Raw genomic sequence first — 17,585 nt, 5'->3', positions numbered from 1 at the left:
TGAATGGGTTAACAGATAAAATGTAAAAATGACAGTATTTTATAATAAATTAAGTTTTTAATTAACAATACATTTTATAGTAAATTAAAAACAATACTGGTTACTGAGTTGCATTACTATTACAGTTTACACTGTAATTCTACAGCAGAATACTGCTAAATTGCAGTAATCTGATGGCATTAACTGTGACTTCACAGGTAATACAGTAATTCTACAGGAGCATACTGCTAAATCACAGTATAAGTAATAACTACTGTGAAGTCACAGTATACAACTGTCATTTCACATTTACTGTAAAAATACAGTAATTTACTGAGAAAGTAATGCAACTAGTAGCCAGTAATTTACTGTGAATTTACGGTCAAATTTTTTACAGTGTGGACATTCTCTCCTAGTTTTTGTGAAGCAAGTTCATATAAAAACAATTTTACCTGTCCTTTTTTGCGTCTTAGGAAGAGAAACTTGTGGGTCTGTTAAACAGGTACAATGAGTAATACATGGCATTAATTTACACCAGTTTGGGTTAATGTGAAAAGAACACTCTTTAACACAGTGATTTAACAGTATCACCAAGTTATAGATAACACCAGCAGTGCTATTTTATTAACTTATGTTAAAATAACACTAACACTATTTGACACTGTCCTTGAAACTTTAACACTAATGATTTTTCTGTGTATTGATTAAATTATTTCAAGCTATTGATGGCACACTTCTCTCCAGTGATTACATAATTCTTAACCCTAAAAGGGTTTCTGTATCCTGTTATTATTATCCTTTTATTGTTAATACTTGATCAGGAAAACTTTTTCATACATTCTTTGTTTAGCTCATAGGTAGCATTTAAAAACGACATGGCCACCTGTAGTGTGAAATCTACTCACCCTCCATTAAAAAAGTTGATCTAGTTCCCATATTTACATATTTTGGAAAGCCCTGAGGGTGAGTCATTTAACAGCAAATTTTAATTTTATGGTTACATCTAAAGCAGTTAATTCCTAAAGTGAATCTTCATGTGTTCATTAAGGGTTACTTTACGTCTGAAATACTTTCCACACAGTTGACATGTGTAAGGTTTCTCTCCAGTGTGAATTCTCATGTGGGAATAAAGGGATAGTTTATGTCTGAAGCTCTTTCCACACTGAGCGCATGTGTGAGGCTCCTCTCCAGTATGAACTTTCATGTGAGTCTTGAAGCTTATTTTATTACTGAAATGTTTTCCACACTGTTGACATATTAAACAGTCCTTTCTTGAGTGAATCCTCATGTGGGAATTAAGGGTCTGTGAAAGTGTGAAACTCTTTCCACACTCTCCAGTGTGAATTCTCATATGGGAACGAAGGCCTTGTTTTTGTTTAAAGCTCTTTCCACATTGAGGGCAGGTAAAATTCCTCTCTCCAGTGTGAAGAATCATGTGGTTTATAAAGTTCCCTCTTTGAATGAAACTCTTACCACAATGTTGACAAGTGAAAGGTTTCTCTCCTGTGTGAATTCTCATATGGTTTTCAAGGTTTTGTTTTAGAGTGCAACTCTTTCCACATTGTTGACAGGTGTAAGGTTTCTCTCCTGTGTGAATCCTCATGTGTACCTTAAGGTTCTGTTTTAGACTGAAAGTCTTTCCACATCGTTGACAAGTGAAACGTCTCTCTGCCGTGTGAATTCTCATATGGACGTTAAGGTTTTGTTTTCGACTGAAACTCTTTCCACATTCATGGCAGGTGTAAAATTCGTAAGATTTCTTCTGGGCTCTTTTTCGTGAGAAAGTCTTTTCGGTATTTGTGGATTTTTTTCCAGTTATATAATCATGATGTTCCTCATACGTTTCCTCCTCTTTTATTTCATTCAGTTCTTGCCTCTCCTCTTTCAGTAGCATCAGGTCTATGGTGAAAAAACAGATGCATGTTAACCCCACACTGTAAAAGCTGACTATTAACACTGTTTTCCATTAAAATGGTACTACACTGTAAAAAACAAAACAAGATGCATTATAGTAAATGTTACCATTTCCATGTGCTGCAATATACTTTGAATAGCGTTGCACTTTGGGTTATACAGGTGCATCTCAATAAATTTAGAATGTCGTGGAAAAGTTCATTTATTTCAGTAATTCAACTCAAATTGTGAAACTCGTGTATTAAATAAATTCAATGCACACAGACTGAAGTAATTTAAGTCTTTGGTTCTTTTAATTGTGAAGATTTTGGCTCACATTTAACAAAAACCCACCAATTCAACAAATTAGAATACTTCATAAGACCAATAAAAAAAAACATTTTTAGTGAATTGTTGGCCTTGTTGGCCAAAGTATGTTCATTTACTGCATATGTACTCAATACTTGGTAGGGGCTCCTTTTGCTTTAATTACTGCCTCAATTCGGCATGGCATGGAGGTGATCAGTTTGTGGCACTGCTGAGGTGGTATGGAAGCCCAGGTTTCTTTGACAGTGGCCTTCATCTCATCTCCATTTTTTGGTCTCTTGTTTCTCATTTTCCTCTTGACAATACCCCATAGATTCTCTACGGGGTTCAGGTCTGGTGAGTTTGCTGGCCAGTCAAGCACACCAACACCATGGTCATTTAACCAACTTTTGGTGCTTTTGGCAGTGTGGGCAGGTGCAAAATCCTGCTGGAAAATGAAATCAGCATCTTTAAAAAGCTAGTCAGCAGAAGGAAGCATGAAGTGCTCCAAAATTTCTTGGTAAACAGGTGTAGTGACTTTGGTTTTCAAAAAACACCATGGACCAACACCAGCAGATGACATTGCACCCCAAATCATCACAGACTGTGGAAACTTAACACTGGACTTCAAGCAACTTGGGCTATGAGCTTCTCCACCCTTCCTCCAAACTCTAGGACCTTGGTTTCCAAATGAAACACAAAACTTGCTCTCATCTGAAGAGAGGACTTTGGACCACTGAGCAACAGTCCAGTTCTTCTTCTCCTTCGCCCAGGTAAGACGCCTCTGACGTTGTCTGTGGTTCAAGAGAGGACAACTGTAGCTAAATTCCTTGACACGTCTGTGTGGTGACTCTTGATGCCTTGACCCCAGCCTCAGTCCATTCCTTGTGAAGTTCACCCAAATTCTTGAATCGATTTTGCTTGACAATCCTCATAAGGCTGCGGTTCTCTCGGTTGGTTGTTCATCTTTTTCTTCCACACTTTTTCCTTCCACTCAACTTTCTGTTAACATGCTTGGATACAGCACTCTGTGAACAGCCAGATTCTTTGGCAATGAATGTTTGTGGCTTACCCTCCTTGTGAAGGGTGTCAATGATTGTCTTCTGGACAACTCTCAGATCAGCAGTCTTCCCCATGATTGTGTAGCCTAGTGAACCAAATTGGGAGACCATTTTGAAGGCTAAGGAAACCTTTGCAGGTGTTTTGAGTTGATTAGCTGATTGGCATGTCACCATATTCTAATTTGTTGAGAGAGTGAATTGGTGGGTTTTTGTTAAATGTGAGCCAAAATCATCACAATTAAAAGAACCAAAGACTTAAACTACTTTAGTCTGTGTGCATTGAATTTATTTAATACACGAGTTTCACAATTTGAGTTGAATTACTGAAATAAATGAACTTTTCCACAACATTCTAATTTATTGAGATGCACCTGTATATCTAGCATCAGCGTCAGTTCTGGCAGGTCACGTTAGTCAAGCTCGCATCAGCTGATCCACGTCTACCTATAGGGATGCGACACTTGATATAATAGGCACTGCCTCACACAAGCTGTTGTAACGTGCATTAAATCGGGAGAGAGCACTCTCTGGCGAGCTGTAAGTAAGGGACTGTGGGGTAAGTGCAAGTTTTTGCGCATTGATCATAGGTTCCTGATTTGGAAGTGGCATTGCTTCACGCATTGCTATATTATTGATATGGACTCCATGAGTTATAAGACTGACTTAAGAACAAGTTAGATGGGATCTTCATTTCCCACATGAGGAAGGATTAAGAGATCAAGCTCCACATCCCAGTTGACTATGTTTCGCTCTCCATTCATCTCTGAATGTGTTCAGGAAGCTAAGTTCCTTTCATGCTCTCAGATTATTGGCAACATGCTTGCTAAGGCTATCCATCTTGCTTAGAATTTAGTTGTTTTCAGTGAAATGTGATCATACTGATAATGCTGACTGCATCATACTGTGGATAATGCAGTCAACATGGGACTGCACTTCATCCTGCAACATCTGGACAGACCAGGCACTTATGTGAGGATCCTGTTTGTGGACTTCAGCTCAGTTTTTAACACCATCATCCCAGACACCCTCCAGAATAAACTGACACAGCTCTCCGTGCCCACCTCCATCTGTCAGTGGATCACCAGCTTCCTGACAGACAGGCAGCAGCTAGTGAGGCTGGGAAAATACACATCCAGCACCCGTACGATCAGCACTGCAGCTCCTCAGGACTGCGTTCTCTGCCCACTGCTCTTCTCCCTCTACACCAACGACTGCACATCTAAAGACCCCTCTGTCAAGCTCCTGAAGTTTGCAGATGACACCACACTGATTGGCCTCATCCAGGACGGTGACGAGTCTGCTTACAGATAGGAGTTTAAGGAGCCGGCTGTCTGGTGCAGTCTTAACAACCTGGAGCTGAACACGGTCAAAACAGTGGAGATGATCGTGGACTTCAGGAGAAACCCCCCTGCTCTCCCCCCACTCACCATCATGAACAGCACTGTGACTGCAGTGGAGTCATTCAGATTCCTGGGCACCACAATTTCTCAGGACCTGAAGTGGAACAATCACATTGAGTCCATTGTCAAAAAGTCCCAACAAAGGTTGTACTTCCTTCGCCAGCTGAGGAAGTTCAACCTGCCACAGGAGCTGCTGAAACAGTTCTACTCCACCATCATTGAATTCGTTCTCTGCACTTCTATAACTGTCTGGTTCAGCTCAGCTACCAAATTTGACCTCAAGTATTCTCATAGCTTCGTAAAATTCTGGTTGAACCACTGTCACATGGACTATTTTACCGATGTCCTTACTATGTTTCTGGACCTGGGAACATTCCAGTTGTGTTGTTTTCTATGGGAGGGCCAGAGAGCTCTCGGATTTCATCAAAAATATCTTAATTTGTGTTACGAAGATGAAAGAAGGTCTTGCGGGTTTGGAACGACATGAGGGTGAGTAATTAATTACATAATTTTAATTTTTAGGTGAACTAACCCTTTAATTAGTTTATAATTTGCATTTCTTTTCAAGTCTCACTAGTGTATCTTGTTTTGTTTACTGTGTTGAGACTTGCTGAAATCACGTTTGGTCTCGTACTGTATCGTGTATCTTGTCAGTGTCTGCGCTTGCTTGGCCATTTGTTGTGATAAACAGGAAAGCTGAATTCAATTAGTGATTTGTTAGACGGGTATAAAAAAAGGTTATTATACCGTGGCATCTGTCGTGTGAAGCCCTCCTTGTGTGAAGACCGAAGAGTGTAAAGATCATCGACTCTACCGTGCGACTCCACCGGGCAGGGACACCGGCAAGGGATATAAGTATTGCTTTTTATTGATCCTACTTCCTACTACTTGTTTCACTTCTGTTTTAGATTTTATATGTGTTTTCAGATCACTACTATCACTACCACTTGCAAAACACGCATCACACAGTGTAGGCAGCGCAATCCTAACAACCTGCGCACTTTTCCTACGTCTGCTAATACATTACTTTCTTTTTCTATTGGTCTCTGGAATTGTCAGTCTGCTGTCAACAAAGCTGATTTCATTACTTCCATTACTAGTCATTCAAGGATAAACCTCATGGCCTTAACAGAGACCTGGATCAGTTATGTTTATTAATGTGCATTGCCCCTGTAAACAAATAAATGCTTCAAATGATCAAACCAGAGGACAATGCTACACTTGCAGCACTCTCCATTAATTTCTCCTTTTCCCACACCCCCCATTTGACTGGAAGAGGTGGAGGTACTGGTCTGCTCATCTCTAATAATTTACTCCTTTACCATCTCTGAGTATCAACAGCTCCTTTGAATCGCATTCGGTTACTATAACCTACCCTCTAAAAATCCATTTTGTTGTTGCTTATCAACCTCCAGAACCACTAGGTAACTTTGTGGAAGAATTAGATGTGTTGCTCTCAACCTTTCCTGAGGATGGTACTCCCTTAGTTATACTTGGAGACTTCAACATCCACCTAGATAAACCTCAGGCTGCAGACTTCCACACTCTACTTGCCTCTTTTGATCTCAAGAGAGTGTTAACTACGGCTACTCACAAATCAGGCAACCAACTGGACCTTATTTACTAGGGGTGGAATGGTACACAGATGTCACGGTTCGGTATGTACCTCTGTTCGGGGGTCACGGTTCGATACGATTTCGGTACAACAGGGGAAAAAATTATAATAATAATCTACAATGATCAATTTCTTTTCATTTATTTTGAACAGACAGTAGTACAAATTACTGTTTTTTCCACCTAGATGTGAAAATATTAAATATATTACATTGTAATGTTATATATATATATGCTGAGTTTCAGGTTTTTTTGACACGCTTAATTTGTTCACAGAAAGGAAACTCAAATGGCAGAAAGCGACATCCTATTTGTTTTCTTTATTTTACAAAAGCACAATGTTTTATTTGTGAGTGTACACAAATAAAAGTAGACCTTTTACAGTGATGCATTATTAATAAGACAAGTGTTTAAAGTTGATTCTGCTGGTATAAGGAAACAGTTGCGCCAGCGATCTCACACACACACAAACACATCAGTTCCATCATTGCTAACTTGACAGCGCAGTTGGTACTTTATCAAAATAAAATACAGTGAACCAAACATTAGCGTGCCCACCTCTGTGTCACCGTTGGAACACGACTGAAATCTACGTAAATTTAGATGTTACATCGCAAATATGAAAATATTATGGAGTATTTGGATTTGTGCCAAATGAGAGAGGTAGGATACACGAGCACAAAGCTCCATTTCGCAAACAGTTGAGTGGGCAAACCTTTAAAGTATACTCATTTGTCAGTCTATGTGAGAGACGCATTCAGAATCAGCACATGGTCACTGTCTAGTGGGCTTTGTTTTCAAGTGCGCAACTCATGGCGTTCACTGTTCTTCTGCTGGCGGTTATCAAACAGCGTTGCATTACTGCGGGCAGCGTTGCATTACTGCGGGCACCCCTTTCTGGATTGAGGGTGAATTGACTGTATTCGTTGTAAGGCTCATGCACCGAACCAAGATGCCCATACCGTGAAGGTTCGGTACGAATACATGTATCGTTCCACCCCTATTATTTACATACGACACTGGTTTCACCACTGCACACCTCGGATCACTTCCTCCTCACTCTTAACCTCAACATGATTCCTGACACAACACATATCCCTCCACATGTCACTTTTCGACGTTTCACCATCCCGGCTATCTGCTATGGTTTCATCTTCACTTCCTCTGCCTAAACAGTTATCATCTCTTGATGCTAACAGTGCTACCGATACTTTCTGTTCCACTCTGACATCTCGTTTAGATACTTTCTGCCCCTTATCTTCCAGGCCAGCCCGTACCACCCTTTCTGCCCCTTGGCTATCTGACATTCTCCGCGAACATCGTTCTAAGTTCAGGGCTGTAGAAAGGGTATGGCGCAAATAACAAAATCCTACTGACCTTAATTTATATCGATCACTCCACTGCTAAAAGAACATACTATTGTGATAAAATTAACAATTTGCGTAATGCCGAGTTCACACTGCACGACTATCTGGGGTAGCATTCAGTCGCTGCTTTGTTCACACTCGAGAAGTGATAAGGAAATAACGTGTTAACCCGCGTTTCCCTTCTACCTTTCATTGCAAAAACACTTGAACGAGTTGTGTTCAACCAAGTCTCTGCCTTTCTCACACAGAACAACCTCCTGGACAGCAACCAGTCTGGTTTCCGAAGTGGACATTCGACCGAAACTGCCTTGCTCTCAGTTCTTGAAGCCTTAAGACTTGCAAGAGCGGCTTCCAAGTCTTCATTACTTATCTTGCTGGATCTGTCCGCTGCTTTTGATATGATCAACCACCAGATCCTCCTGTCAACTCTATTGAGAATGGGCATCTCAGGAACCGCACTCCAATGGTTTGAGTCTTACCTCTCAGATAGGTCCTTCAAGGTAACTTGGAGAGGTGAGGTATCCAAGTCACAACATCTAGCTACTGGGGTGCCTCAGGGCTCAGTTCTTGGACCACTTCTCTTCTCTGTCTACATGGCATCACTAAGTTCTGTCATTCAGAAACATGGATTTTCATATCAGTGCTATGCTAATGACACTCAACTCTACCTCTCATTCCATCCTGATGATCCGACGATAGCTGCACACATCTCAGCATGTCTAACAGACATTTCTTGCTGGATAAAGGACCATCACCTTCAACTCAACCTTGCCAAGACAGAACTGCTTGTAGTTTCAGCAAACCCATCACTTCACAACAATTTCACCTTCCAGTTAGGCTCATCAACCATAATTCCTTCAAAAACAGCCAGAAACCTTGGAGTTGTGATTGATGAGCTGAATGTCTAAGACCACATTGCTAAAACTGCCTGGTCCTGCGGATTTGCTTTATACAATATTAGGAAGATCAGGCCCTTTCTTTCAGTTTTGCAAGCTTTTCTTGTTCTACATCTATTGTTTCTTAAAAAAATAAAAAAAACCTTGCTACGTGTACTACGTTATAACTTGTCATAACACTTGCATGTTGTTGCTCTTTTGTTGGTTTTGATTGCTTCTATTGTCCTCATTTGTAAGTCGCTTTGGATAAAAGCATCTGCTAAACGATTAAATGTAAATGTTTAAACCATTCAGCACTCGCACGCTCGAAGTGCGCACACATACAACATTCACCTCGCGTCTGCACTGTTGTACAGGCTGCACACAGACGGTGTGTGTGGACATCCACGGACACTTCTGTTGACGAAAATTGCGTCACAAGATCAATGTGCAGACAGTCGAAGTATTAAGGCCGCCTCACATACATCTCACAAAATCAGGCTTGTGTTATGTGTAAACTATTGCATGATGCATGATCAAACATTAGAAATAATTATATATTTTTGAAAAATATATAAAAAATTTTTAAAAAGTGTCTCCCACAAAGGGAAATGCAAATTAAAGAGTTGCCTAAGAGGGGAATTCCCCCATTTTCAAAAATTAAATTGAATAAATCTCTGTAAAAATTGGAGTATCACTATAAATAATTCTACATGTTAAAAAGAAAGCTTCAAAAAGATCAGTATTGTGATCAAATCTGCAGATACTGCTTCTGATCGACGTTTGGTGATCAGCTCCAAAAATCCTGATCGGAGCACCCTTATGCCCAGTTCAAACTGCAGGACTTTAGCCCTGATTTTCACTCGCCGACAGGTTTTGAAAAATCGCCGACAAATGCCTAAAATCGGAAATTTGGGTTACATATGTAACCAAGACATTCCGTTTCAGTCAGCCACGTTCAATGTTATGGAGATACTGAGGTATTGGGGCTCCTATGGACAGCGCTGAACTGTTATGAGATTTGGTGACGCAGGTGAGCCAGTGCATCTGTGCCGAGGGAGGCCTCGGTCAGGGAATAAAACAGCTGGCAATAGGAGGACTCCTTGAAGGTGAACAGGTCTACCTAAGCCTCCCCAAATCAATGCGACGTATTGTCCATCTGGACTCACATGCTTGCCCTGAAGCTGCGGCTGGAACTGGTGCAAGGCAAAAGCAGTATCACTAGCAACTTGAGGCAATTGATATGCCATTGCAGCCAGAGGCTGTGTGGCTGTCACATACAGCACCCAAAGCCCAATCTGGAGGTATTCGTTGCATCCAAATGTGCGTCTGTACTGTATGTGTGTACATTTATAAGGGAGAGAGAGCTCATTCTTCAGAAATATTGTTAATTTCAGTAGAAATAGATATTTTAATAAGCACCAAATGAGTGAGTTCAGCTTTGAGAATGAAAACCAACCTGTTTGTTCCTCAGTCTCTTCATGTTTTAGACTGAATACTTCTTCAATCCTCATGTCTTCAATCTCCTCTTTAATAAACGCCATCTTTATAGTAGTTTGTCACATGGATCTCAGATGATTCACCAGGAGTTTTTCTGTGTGTCTGGACAATTTGTTTTGTATAAGATGAGTATAATTAACAGAAAGAAAAAATAAATGCAAACTAAATCTCTGGGTGCGTATCAATCAGCTCCTTAGTTTGGTAGTCTGCACACTGGTAAGGGAATCAGAGTGATAGTTAATGCCCTTAAATGACCTGATCGGCCAAATAAAAAAACTAATAATAATTAATAATAGCATATTAGCAAAACAGATTTTACAAATGCAGCAGTGCGTAATTAAGCCTGAGCTCTGAAGAGCATCAAAGGTTTCAGTTTACAATGTGTTTTGCAGCCCAGAAACTCTTAAGTTGCGTTCACACCAGACGCGAATGAAGCGTTAAGCGCGAGTGATTTACATGTTAAGTCAATGCAAAGACGCAAATAGACATCTTGCGGCACGAATTGAGCGTTTGATGCGTGAGAATCGCACGAGTTGAAAAATCTGAACTTTGGCGAAAATTCACGCCGCGTTAACCAATCAGGAGCTTGCTCTAGTAGTGACGTGATTATGATGTAGCGAGCGGCGGGAATCCAAAACAACAATGGAGGACAAAGTAATCGTCACTGTTTGTGGACACACAAAGCTGTATGATACATATTCATATCATTACAGAAACAGGAATAAAAACGATCTTGCTTGGAGGAAAGTGAGTGAGGAGGTCGGACAATCTGGTAAGTTGTAAAAAACTCTCTTTACTCAATTTGAGCTATATATATACATATTGAGACTACGAGCTAGTTAAAGGCGGGAACTTGAGCTTATACGCCGTATTTTACTACTTTCCCGCTGAAGAATTGATGTGTTTATTCAGAGGAAGTGTGCAGAAAGAAGTGGAAGAGTCTGAGGGACACATATTTAAAGGAGAGGAGAAAGGAGACGGAGAAGAGGAGTGGGTCAGCAGCAGGGTCAGAGAAAAAGTGGAAGTACTCTGCGGTCCTGTCTTTCCTCGACCCCTTCGTCTCCCCACGGGGAATCAGGCCGCAGGGTACGACCACCCCGAGGACCAGGGCGAGACAGCAGCAGCAGCAGCAGGGCAGTCAGAGACAGGTGTGTTGACAAGAGAAGCAACACAACAGGGCATATATGTTGTTTTTTTATGATAAAGTCTACAGTAATTTCTTTCTGACTGGTGTAATGTGCAGTGTGTGTAATGTTGTATTAATATTTAATATTGTCATTACAGAGCCGACTGGTTCTTTTGATGGCAGTGAGCCTGGGTCCCTTTTGCCAGAACCTGCTGCTGCTTCTGCTTCCCCTGCCGGCCCTTCAACATCTGCTGCTGTGCCCACAGGTGTGTACAGGCAATAATGACCATGTTTATATGCATATTATATTTACAGTAAGCACTCAGCCTCACACAACACTGATGGTTTGTGAATGAGTTTAATCCTTTTCTGCCTTCTCATTGTACAAAATGTGATATCATTTGATACAGTGCCGCCAAGAAGAAGAGCTCAGAAAAGGCCTAGGGAGCAGCCATCGGAGGTGGAGCGGCAGCTCCTGGAAGCACTCCGGACCCGTCCTGAAGCTCCAGCGACGCCTCCACGCTCAGAGGATGAGCTCTTCCTCTTGAGTCTGGTCCCTTCCCTGCAGAGGTTGCCGCCTCAGACGAAAGATTTCGTCAAATTTCAAATCCACAAATTAATTTACGAAAGCAGCACAGTTCTGCTTAATTTGGAACAATTGGAGCCTCAATAGAAGTTTTAAAAAAGAGGCAGCAATCTCTGCAGGGAATGAACCAGACTTTCTCTCCTTTCTCCTCTCCTTCACTTTGGCCCTCACTCTTCCCTCTTCCAAGCAAGATCCTTTTTATTCCTGCATGTAAATAGTTGTAAATGTTCTTTGTATATAGTTTTTAATTTTTTATTTGATTAGTGCGTAGCAAGATCCTTTTTATTCCTGCATGTAAATAGTTGTAAATGTGTTTTGTATATAGTTTTTTTAATTTTTTATTTGATTAGTGCGTAGCAAGATCCTTTTTATTCCTGCATGTAAATAGTTGTAAATGTGTTTTGTATATAGTTTTTTTAATTTTTTTATTTGATTTGATTTATTTTGTATAAATAAATGTTCTATACAACGATCAAAGGTTTTGGTGTGGTACTTTGTGCACAACATAGTAAATCATAATTTATATTTGTTACATAAAAATATTATTTCTATGTTAAGACTAGAATACTTATGGCAAACATTTCTACATTCATTCTAATTATATCCTATTGCAAATACACTCACAATAGTATAGTAAAAAAATAGTTATTTGTGATTGGACCAGTGTTGTGGTATAGTGTAATGAGAATACAGCAACGAGACAGGGATTCCTTTTGGAGGCTGGCTCCATTTATCATTTGAAAACAAGAAAAATATTTTTTGTTCAAGTTTAGATTATAATGAAAAATTTACAAGAGATAAGGATGAAAAAAAGATAGCAATATTTACAAGAGAGGTTGAAAAGATGTGATTATTTACAATATATAAATGGTGTAAATCAAAAGAAAAGACAAAAGGATGAGAATATTTACAAGAGCAAAACATAAAGGACATAAACAGCACAGGATATAATAAACAAAAACTATTCAGTCGGTTGCCACGGGACTGCTCCCTCGGCTGAAAAGTGAGCCATGAAGCTGTCCCTGACCCGGATGGCCTCTCTGGCAGAATTATTGGCAGCAACCCGACCGAGACTCTGCAGCGAGTCCTCTGCACCTTGCACCACCCCCCTCACAGCAGGTACCTCTGCAGATCTCCTCATGAAGTTGTGGAGGAGACACGTCGCCTTCACACACCTCTCCACAACATCAGGCTGAACCTCTATGAGGCGGTGATACATCCTCCACTGTGAGGACAGGATCTCGAAGGCGTTCTCCACCACCAGCCGGGCTCTGGAGAGACGGTAATTAAAGACTCGTCTCTCTCGTGGAAGGGTGCGCCCAGGGAATGGCCTCATGAGGTTTTTCCTGAGGGGAAAGGCCTCATCTGCCACAAAGACATGGGGCTGGGGTCCTCTGTGGTCAGCTCCTGGGAGAAGACGGTCAGGTGGCAGATGGAGGGTGCCACCACGGAGTGCCTGGCCAAAGGCTGAGTTGGCCAGAATCCCACCATCGCTCGTCCGCCCATATCCCCCGACATCAACCACCCGGAAGCAATACCTTGCATCCACAACAGCAAGGAGAACTAAGGAAAAAGTTCCCTTGTAGTTGTGGAACTGGGATCCGGTGTTGGGGGGTGCCTTTATCAGGACGTGCTTGCCGTCCAGTGCTCCACAGCAGAGCGGGAAGTTCCACCTCTTCTCAAAACCCTCTGCAATGAACCTCCATTCGTCTGTGGAGGGCACAGCCATGAACTCCTCCACTAAGCAGTCCCAGATTGCGGTCACCACGTCTGAGACAACCTTGCAGACTGTGGAGACACCAACACGGAAGCTGCTGGCGATGGTCCGGAAGGAGTCTCCAGCGGTAAGATATCTGAAAGAGAGAGAGAAAATAAAAAATAAAATAAACATTGTTATAAATGCAGATTGCAATTCCATATTAGCAAATATAAATTTAGAATACTGGTGTTTGTGACATCTTCATTTCTCTTTAGTTTTTTTACAGTTAAACAACAACAAGCTTGATAAAATGCCCTTAATACTTCACCTTTATTTAGCATTTGCTCTGATTTGCTTGCTACATTGCAAAACCAGACTATTATTCAATACTATAATATAGCAGTTACATGCACAATTCAAAACCCACTTTGACTGTAGTAGACTAAAGTTAATTTCCATTTCATTAAAGTGCTGTATTGATAACTGTGTGTTCAGAAGAGTGAAGACTATATGTCTGTGGAGGTTCTCACTCATTAATTACTTGTAATCACACAGAATATTAAAGGATTTACTGACCGGAGACAGATGGACAGGCGCTCTGCAGGTGGAATAGAGCGCCTGTAGTTGGTGTCCTGGCGGGAAATCCTCCCACCGACACGGGACAACAGGTCATCAAACTGGGACCGGCTCAGTCGGAAGTACCGCTGAAAGCGGCCGTCATCCAGGCGCAGCTCTTGGAGGAGTTGGTGAAACTCACCAAGCTGGGTGTGCCTCTGAAGGATCTGATGGACCCAGACACGGCGCCAAACGAGTCTACGCCATTTTTCAGCCTTCCAAAGCACATAAAGCGCAGCTACCCTCACAATAAAATCCATGTCTGCCATTTTTCAACAAGACTGGAGCCGCCTGGCAGAAGCCCCTCCCATGACGCGAATTCGCGTCTGTTGTGAAGCGAATTTCACGCGCGAATGAAGCAAGTAAACTCAAAATGTTCAAGCGTCCAACTATGCGTGAACACCGCGATTTATTCGCGCAAGTCGCGTCTGGTGTGAACGCACAGTTACAGGGCATTTTTGCCTCCATATCATGAATTATAACTGTATTCTGATTGCACTGAAAAACATACAAAAGTCCAGTGCACTTGCAAAGTTACAAAATGTCAGCTTGCACACCATTAAAACAACAGTTCAGTATAAGTACACGATAAATATTGCACAGCCCCAGCTCATACTTTTTCCATGCTAAGCTGTCCAGTGCACCGCGGTGTTTAATATTGCACATTTTTACTACAGCAGAGGGTTGTGATTAAACATAACGTTACCTGTCTGTGTTGAGATCACAGAACCTTTCTTTCCATTTCTCCTCAAATAGCCTGTCCACACTTCCATGTCAGATTTTTCTTTTGGACATGTTTAAAATCACAAGTAACTTGCCAAACAAGCATCAGTTACAAACGCAGCTATCATCATATGTGACCCTGGACCACAAAACCAGTCTTAAGTCGCTGGGGTATATTTGTAGCAATAGCCAAAAATACATTGTGTGGGTCAAAATTATCGATTTTTTTTAATGCCAAAAATCAGTGTATTAAGTAAAAATCATGTTCCATGAAGATATTTTATAAATTTAGTAAAAAAAAAAGCCAAATATCGTCCGATCCTAACAAACCACACATCACCTGAAAGCTGAATAAATAAGCTTTCCATTGATGTATAAATCTCAATTTTGAAAAATTGACCCTTATGACTGGTTTTGTGGTCCAGGGTCACATATTATCTTTGTGCTGCTCGGGATTCTGATGCCGCCTTAAAATGTGCGTGTGTAGGTGTCCCGAGTCGTAACATTCAACGCAAATAAATAAGCAATTTGTTCTGCTTTAACTTAAAAATGAAATATTATAGTGAGTAAACTTCATTTAGTTTTCAAAATAATGTTTTATTTATTATTTTATGTTATTGTTCAAATCATCCCGTATTCAGCCTGCGGGCCGTGTGTTTGACACCCCTGATTTAAATCATTTAATATATTTATATTTAAAACATCAACCTCTTGACATTGTCATTATTAATTTAAATGCATTCATACCACCTCTGAGCCTCATTCAACAGTCTATAAATAGGCTAAATGCCACTTTTGTGTTCTTCTGTGCCACCTCTGGTGTGCAATGATAAATTTTGATACTGATTTCATTTGATTGGTAACGTATTCTCCATGATAGTATTTTATTTACTATTGTTAAATTTTACATTTTGAAAAAGTAAAATATAAATGTATGAACTTGGCACAAAAGATGCCTTATAATAAAGTTTTAATAAAGGGAAAAAATGCCTTTACCAAGAAAAAATAAATCCCCTGCAGTCCCTTTAAGGAGTCAAACATTGCCTTGTAATGGTAAGGTTAATTTCTGTCATTGAAATTAATCACAAGCTGCTCCTAAACTAGCACTACAAATAAATTTTTAAAAAGAACACATAGTCACTTCATATTTAGTTATGATTCATATATTTACATATACATTTTTGACCATGCTCCTAAAAACAAATGCAAGCGTAGAGCCCTGTATATTTAATAGATCACACTTCCATGAAAACATTTGCTGGTAAAAGCTGTCATCATACATACATGGGGACGGGAATCATAAGGAATTTAACAATTCTGGTCCTGATTCTGATTCTATTAGCATTTTTAACTACAATAATATATTTGGAAACAAAAGTGCATTTTTTGCCAAATGCAGGAATCATTTTAATAAAAGTGGAAAACCACTATAAAATTCCATTAACAAAACAATACTGCATATATTTATATTGTTGCTATGGATTCGGATCTCACAAGACAAGTAGGTCATAACACTCTTTCGGTTCATAAAGTCACAAATGACAAAGTTAATTAGTTCTCTATTCCCAAACCACACGTTTGTTGTTCTCGTCGCATTTACACGGTTTTGTTCGTTAAGTGTCGCCAGCGAGCGCTGATTCGAGCGAATCGTTTGGTGAATCAACTGATTCGGACTTTCATAAAGCTCCGGTGTTACACCAAATTCTGTGAGCATCGTATTCTGTGACCCTAGTAGGCGCTGTTGTCACTGTTTGGCTTGAACTGTATCACACAGGCGGATTGGGCACGCAAACAGCGTACAGGTTTAAAGCGCCCGTGCACATTGTATGAGCGCGTCAACACAGTCTGGTCGCGTGCGCCGAATGAACTGTTCAAAACAGATTTCTTTACATCAACAAACATTCGTACATATGTATGTATGTATATATATTCATACATATGTATGTATGTATATATATATATAGCCTAAGGGAAATTTTTTCCCACAGAAAGACTTTGATGTTCTCCAAATGTACTGTGTATTTTAAAAATAAGTAAATACACTAAAAACATTTGAAAGTTTTCATATGAACACTACAGCTTTTACAATATTAACTGGCATTTATTTTATTTATTCATTTTCTAATACTTTGTTTTTACATTTGTATTTTAATTTCTATTTTAAAAATTATGGTGTTAAATTGTGGCTTTTGTGCATTGTCTCTCTTCTCTCTGTCCAATTGCTCTCTCTCCTTTACTCCAGGTTCCTGCTCATAATTGACTGGAGAGTGGATTGGCTGCTTCTGCACGCTTGCATCATTTAAAAGTCGCAACTGTACAAGACTGAGAGAGCACAGCTGTGTGTGTTGAGAGGACGCAGAGGTGTTAGTGTCCCGTTCCTTTTCAATTGTTTTTTCAAAGCTAGTCGAGATACACACAACACTTTGTTGTTGGCTTTTTTCTCTTTATCTTTTCTGTTGTTACTATTATTATTATTCTATCAGTATTAAAAGGTAAACTGTAAAGAGAGACAATGCTTGTAGCAGAATTCCTTTTTTCCTCTTTATTATTATTATTATTATTGTATCGATATTAAAAGGTAATGTGTTGATTGAATGCATAAGTACACGATTGTTTTGTATGAGATGGGCGCCTATTTTTGTTTTGAAGAAATACATTTTTCTTCTGTTTTGGGACAGGGATGACACCTATATTTTAGTTAATTTTTGTTACGGCCCAGTGAAGGAGCAGAGAGGAGCAACACATATAACAGATGAATAAAAATTCTCCCACAAATTTGTTTGTACAATTACTTATCTGTTTGTTGAAAAAATACAAGGTGACTGTGTGGAATGTTTCTAT

At 40.1% G+C, this 17,585-nt stretch overlaps 3 protein-coding genes across 4 annotated transcripts; 1 reads left to right on the top strand and 2 right to left on the bottom strand.

The window, feature by feature from the left end:
* Positions 1 to 448: 448 nt before the first annotated feature.
* On the bottom strand, positions 449 to 10,039 carry LOC131538454 (gastrula zinc finger protein XlCGF7.1-like). The gene is made up of 3 exons (XM_058772332.1): positions 9,955 to 10,039; positions 1,143 to 1,878; positions 449 to 470 (listed from the first exon to the last, which is right to left on the bottom strand). Exons 1-3 carry the CDS (start codon positions 10,037 to 10,039, stop codon positions 449 to 451), a joined length of 843 nt encoding a protein of 280 aa, XP_058628315.1.
* A 390-nt stretch (positions 10,040 to 10,429) lies between these two features.
* LOC131538616 (uncharacterized) lies at positions 10,430 to 11,994 on the top strand. Of its 2 annotated transcripts, XM_058772556.1 has the most exons (4): positions 10,430 to 10,767; positions 10,908 to 11,143; positions 11,280 to 11,387; positions 11,532 to 11,994. In XM_058772556.1, exons 1-4 carry the CDS (start codon positions 10,638 to 10,640, stop codon positions 11,667 to 11,669), a joined length of 612 nt encoding a protein of 203 aa, XP_058628539.1. In that variant the 5' UTR covers positions 10,430 to 10,637; the 3' UTR covers positions 11,670 to 11,994. The 2 variants fall into 2 exon arrangements, with proteins under 2 accessions (XP_058628539.1, XP_058628538.1); XM_058772555.1 differs by having other exon boundaries at positions 10,430 to 11,143.
* Positions 11,995 to 12,419: 425 nt separating this feature from the next.
* Positions 12,420 to 14,281, bottom strand: zgc:194221 (uncharacterized protein LOC100191015 homolog). The gene is made up of 2 exons (XM_058772331.1): positions 13,983 to 14,281; positions 12,420 to 13,560 (listed from the first exon to the last, which is right to left on the bottom strand). Exons 1-2 carry the CDS (start codon positions 14,279 to 14,281, stop codon positions 12,669 to 12,671), a joined length of 1,191 nt encoding a protein of 396 aa, XP_058628314.1. The 3' UTR covers positions 12,420 to 12,668.
* Positions 14,282 to 17,585: the final 3,304 nt, after the last annotated feature.

This window comes from Onychostoma macrolepis, chromosome 04 (genome assembly GCF_012432095.1).
Source record: "Onychostoma macrolepis isolate SWU-2019 chromosome 04, ASM1243209v1, whole genome shotgun sequence".
NCBI lineage: Eukaryota > Metazoa > Chordata > Actinopteri > Cypriniformes > Cyprinidae > Onychostoma > Onychostoma macrolepis.
The sequence above is the reverse complement of the archived record's forward strand: the minus strand, read 5'-3'. Positions and strand labels throughout refer to the sequence as shown.

Coding starts and splice junctions, on each gene's coding strand:
- LOC131538454 (XM_058772332.1), bottom strand. CDS start 10,039: ATGGCGTTTATTAAAGAGGAGATTGAAGACATGAGGATTGAAGAAGTA. Junction 1,879..9,954: donor AGAGACTGAGGAACAAACAG/GTTGGTTTTCAT, acceptor TTTTCACCATAG/ACCTGATGCTACTGAAAGAG. Junction 471..1,142: donor GAGCCTCACACATGCGCTCA/GTGTGGAAAGAG, acceptor CCTGTTTAACAG/ACCCACAAGTTTCTCTTCCT.
- LOC131538616 (XM_058772555.1), top strand. CDS start 10,894: ATGTGTTTATTCAGAGGAAGTGTGCAGAAAGAAGTGGAAGAGTCTGAG. Junction 11,144..11,279: donor AGCAGGGCAGTCAGAGACAG/GTGTGTTGACAA, acceptor TTGTCATTACAG/AGCCGACTGGTTCTTTTGAT. Junction 11,388..11,531: donor ATCTGCTGCTGTGCCCACAG/GTGTGTACAGGC, acceptor CATTTGATACAG/TGCCGCCAAGAAGAAGAGCT.
- zgc:194221 (XM_058772331.1), bottom strand. CDS start 14,281: ATGGATTTTATTGTGAGGGTAGCTGCGCTTTATGTGCTTTGGAAGGCT. Junction 13,561..13,982: donor CGCCTGTCCATCTGTCTCCG/GTCAGTAAATCC, acceptor TCTCTCTTTCAG/ATATCTTACCGCTGGAGACT.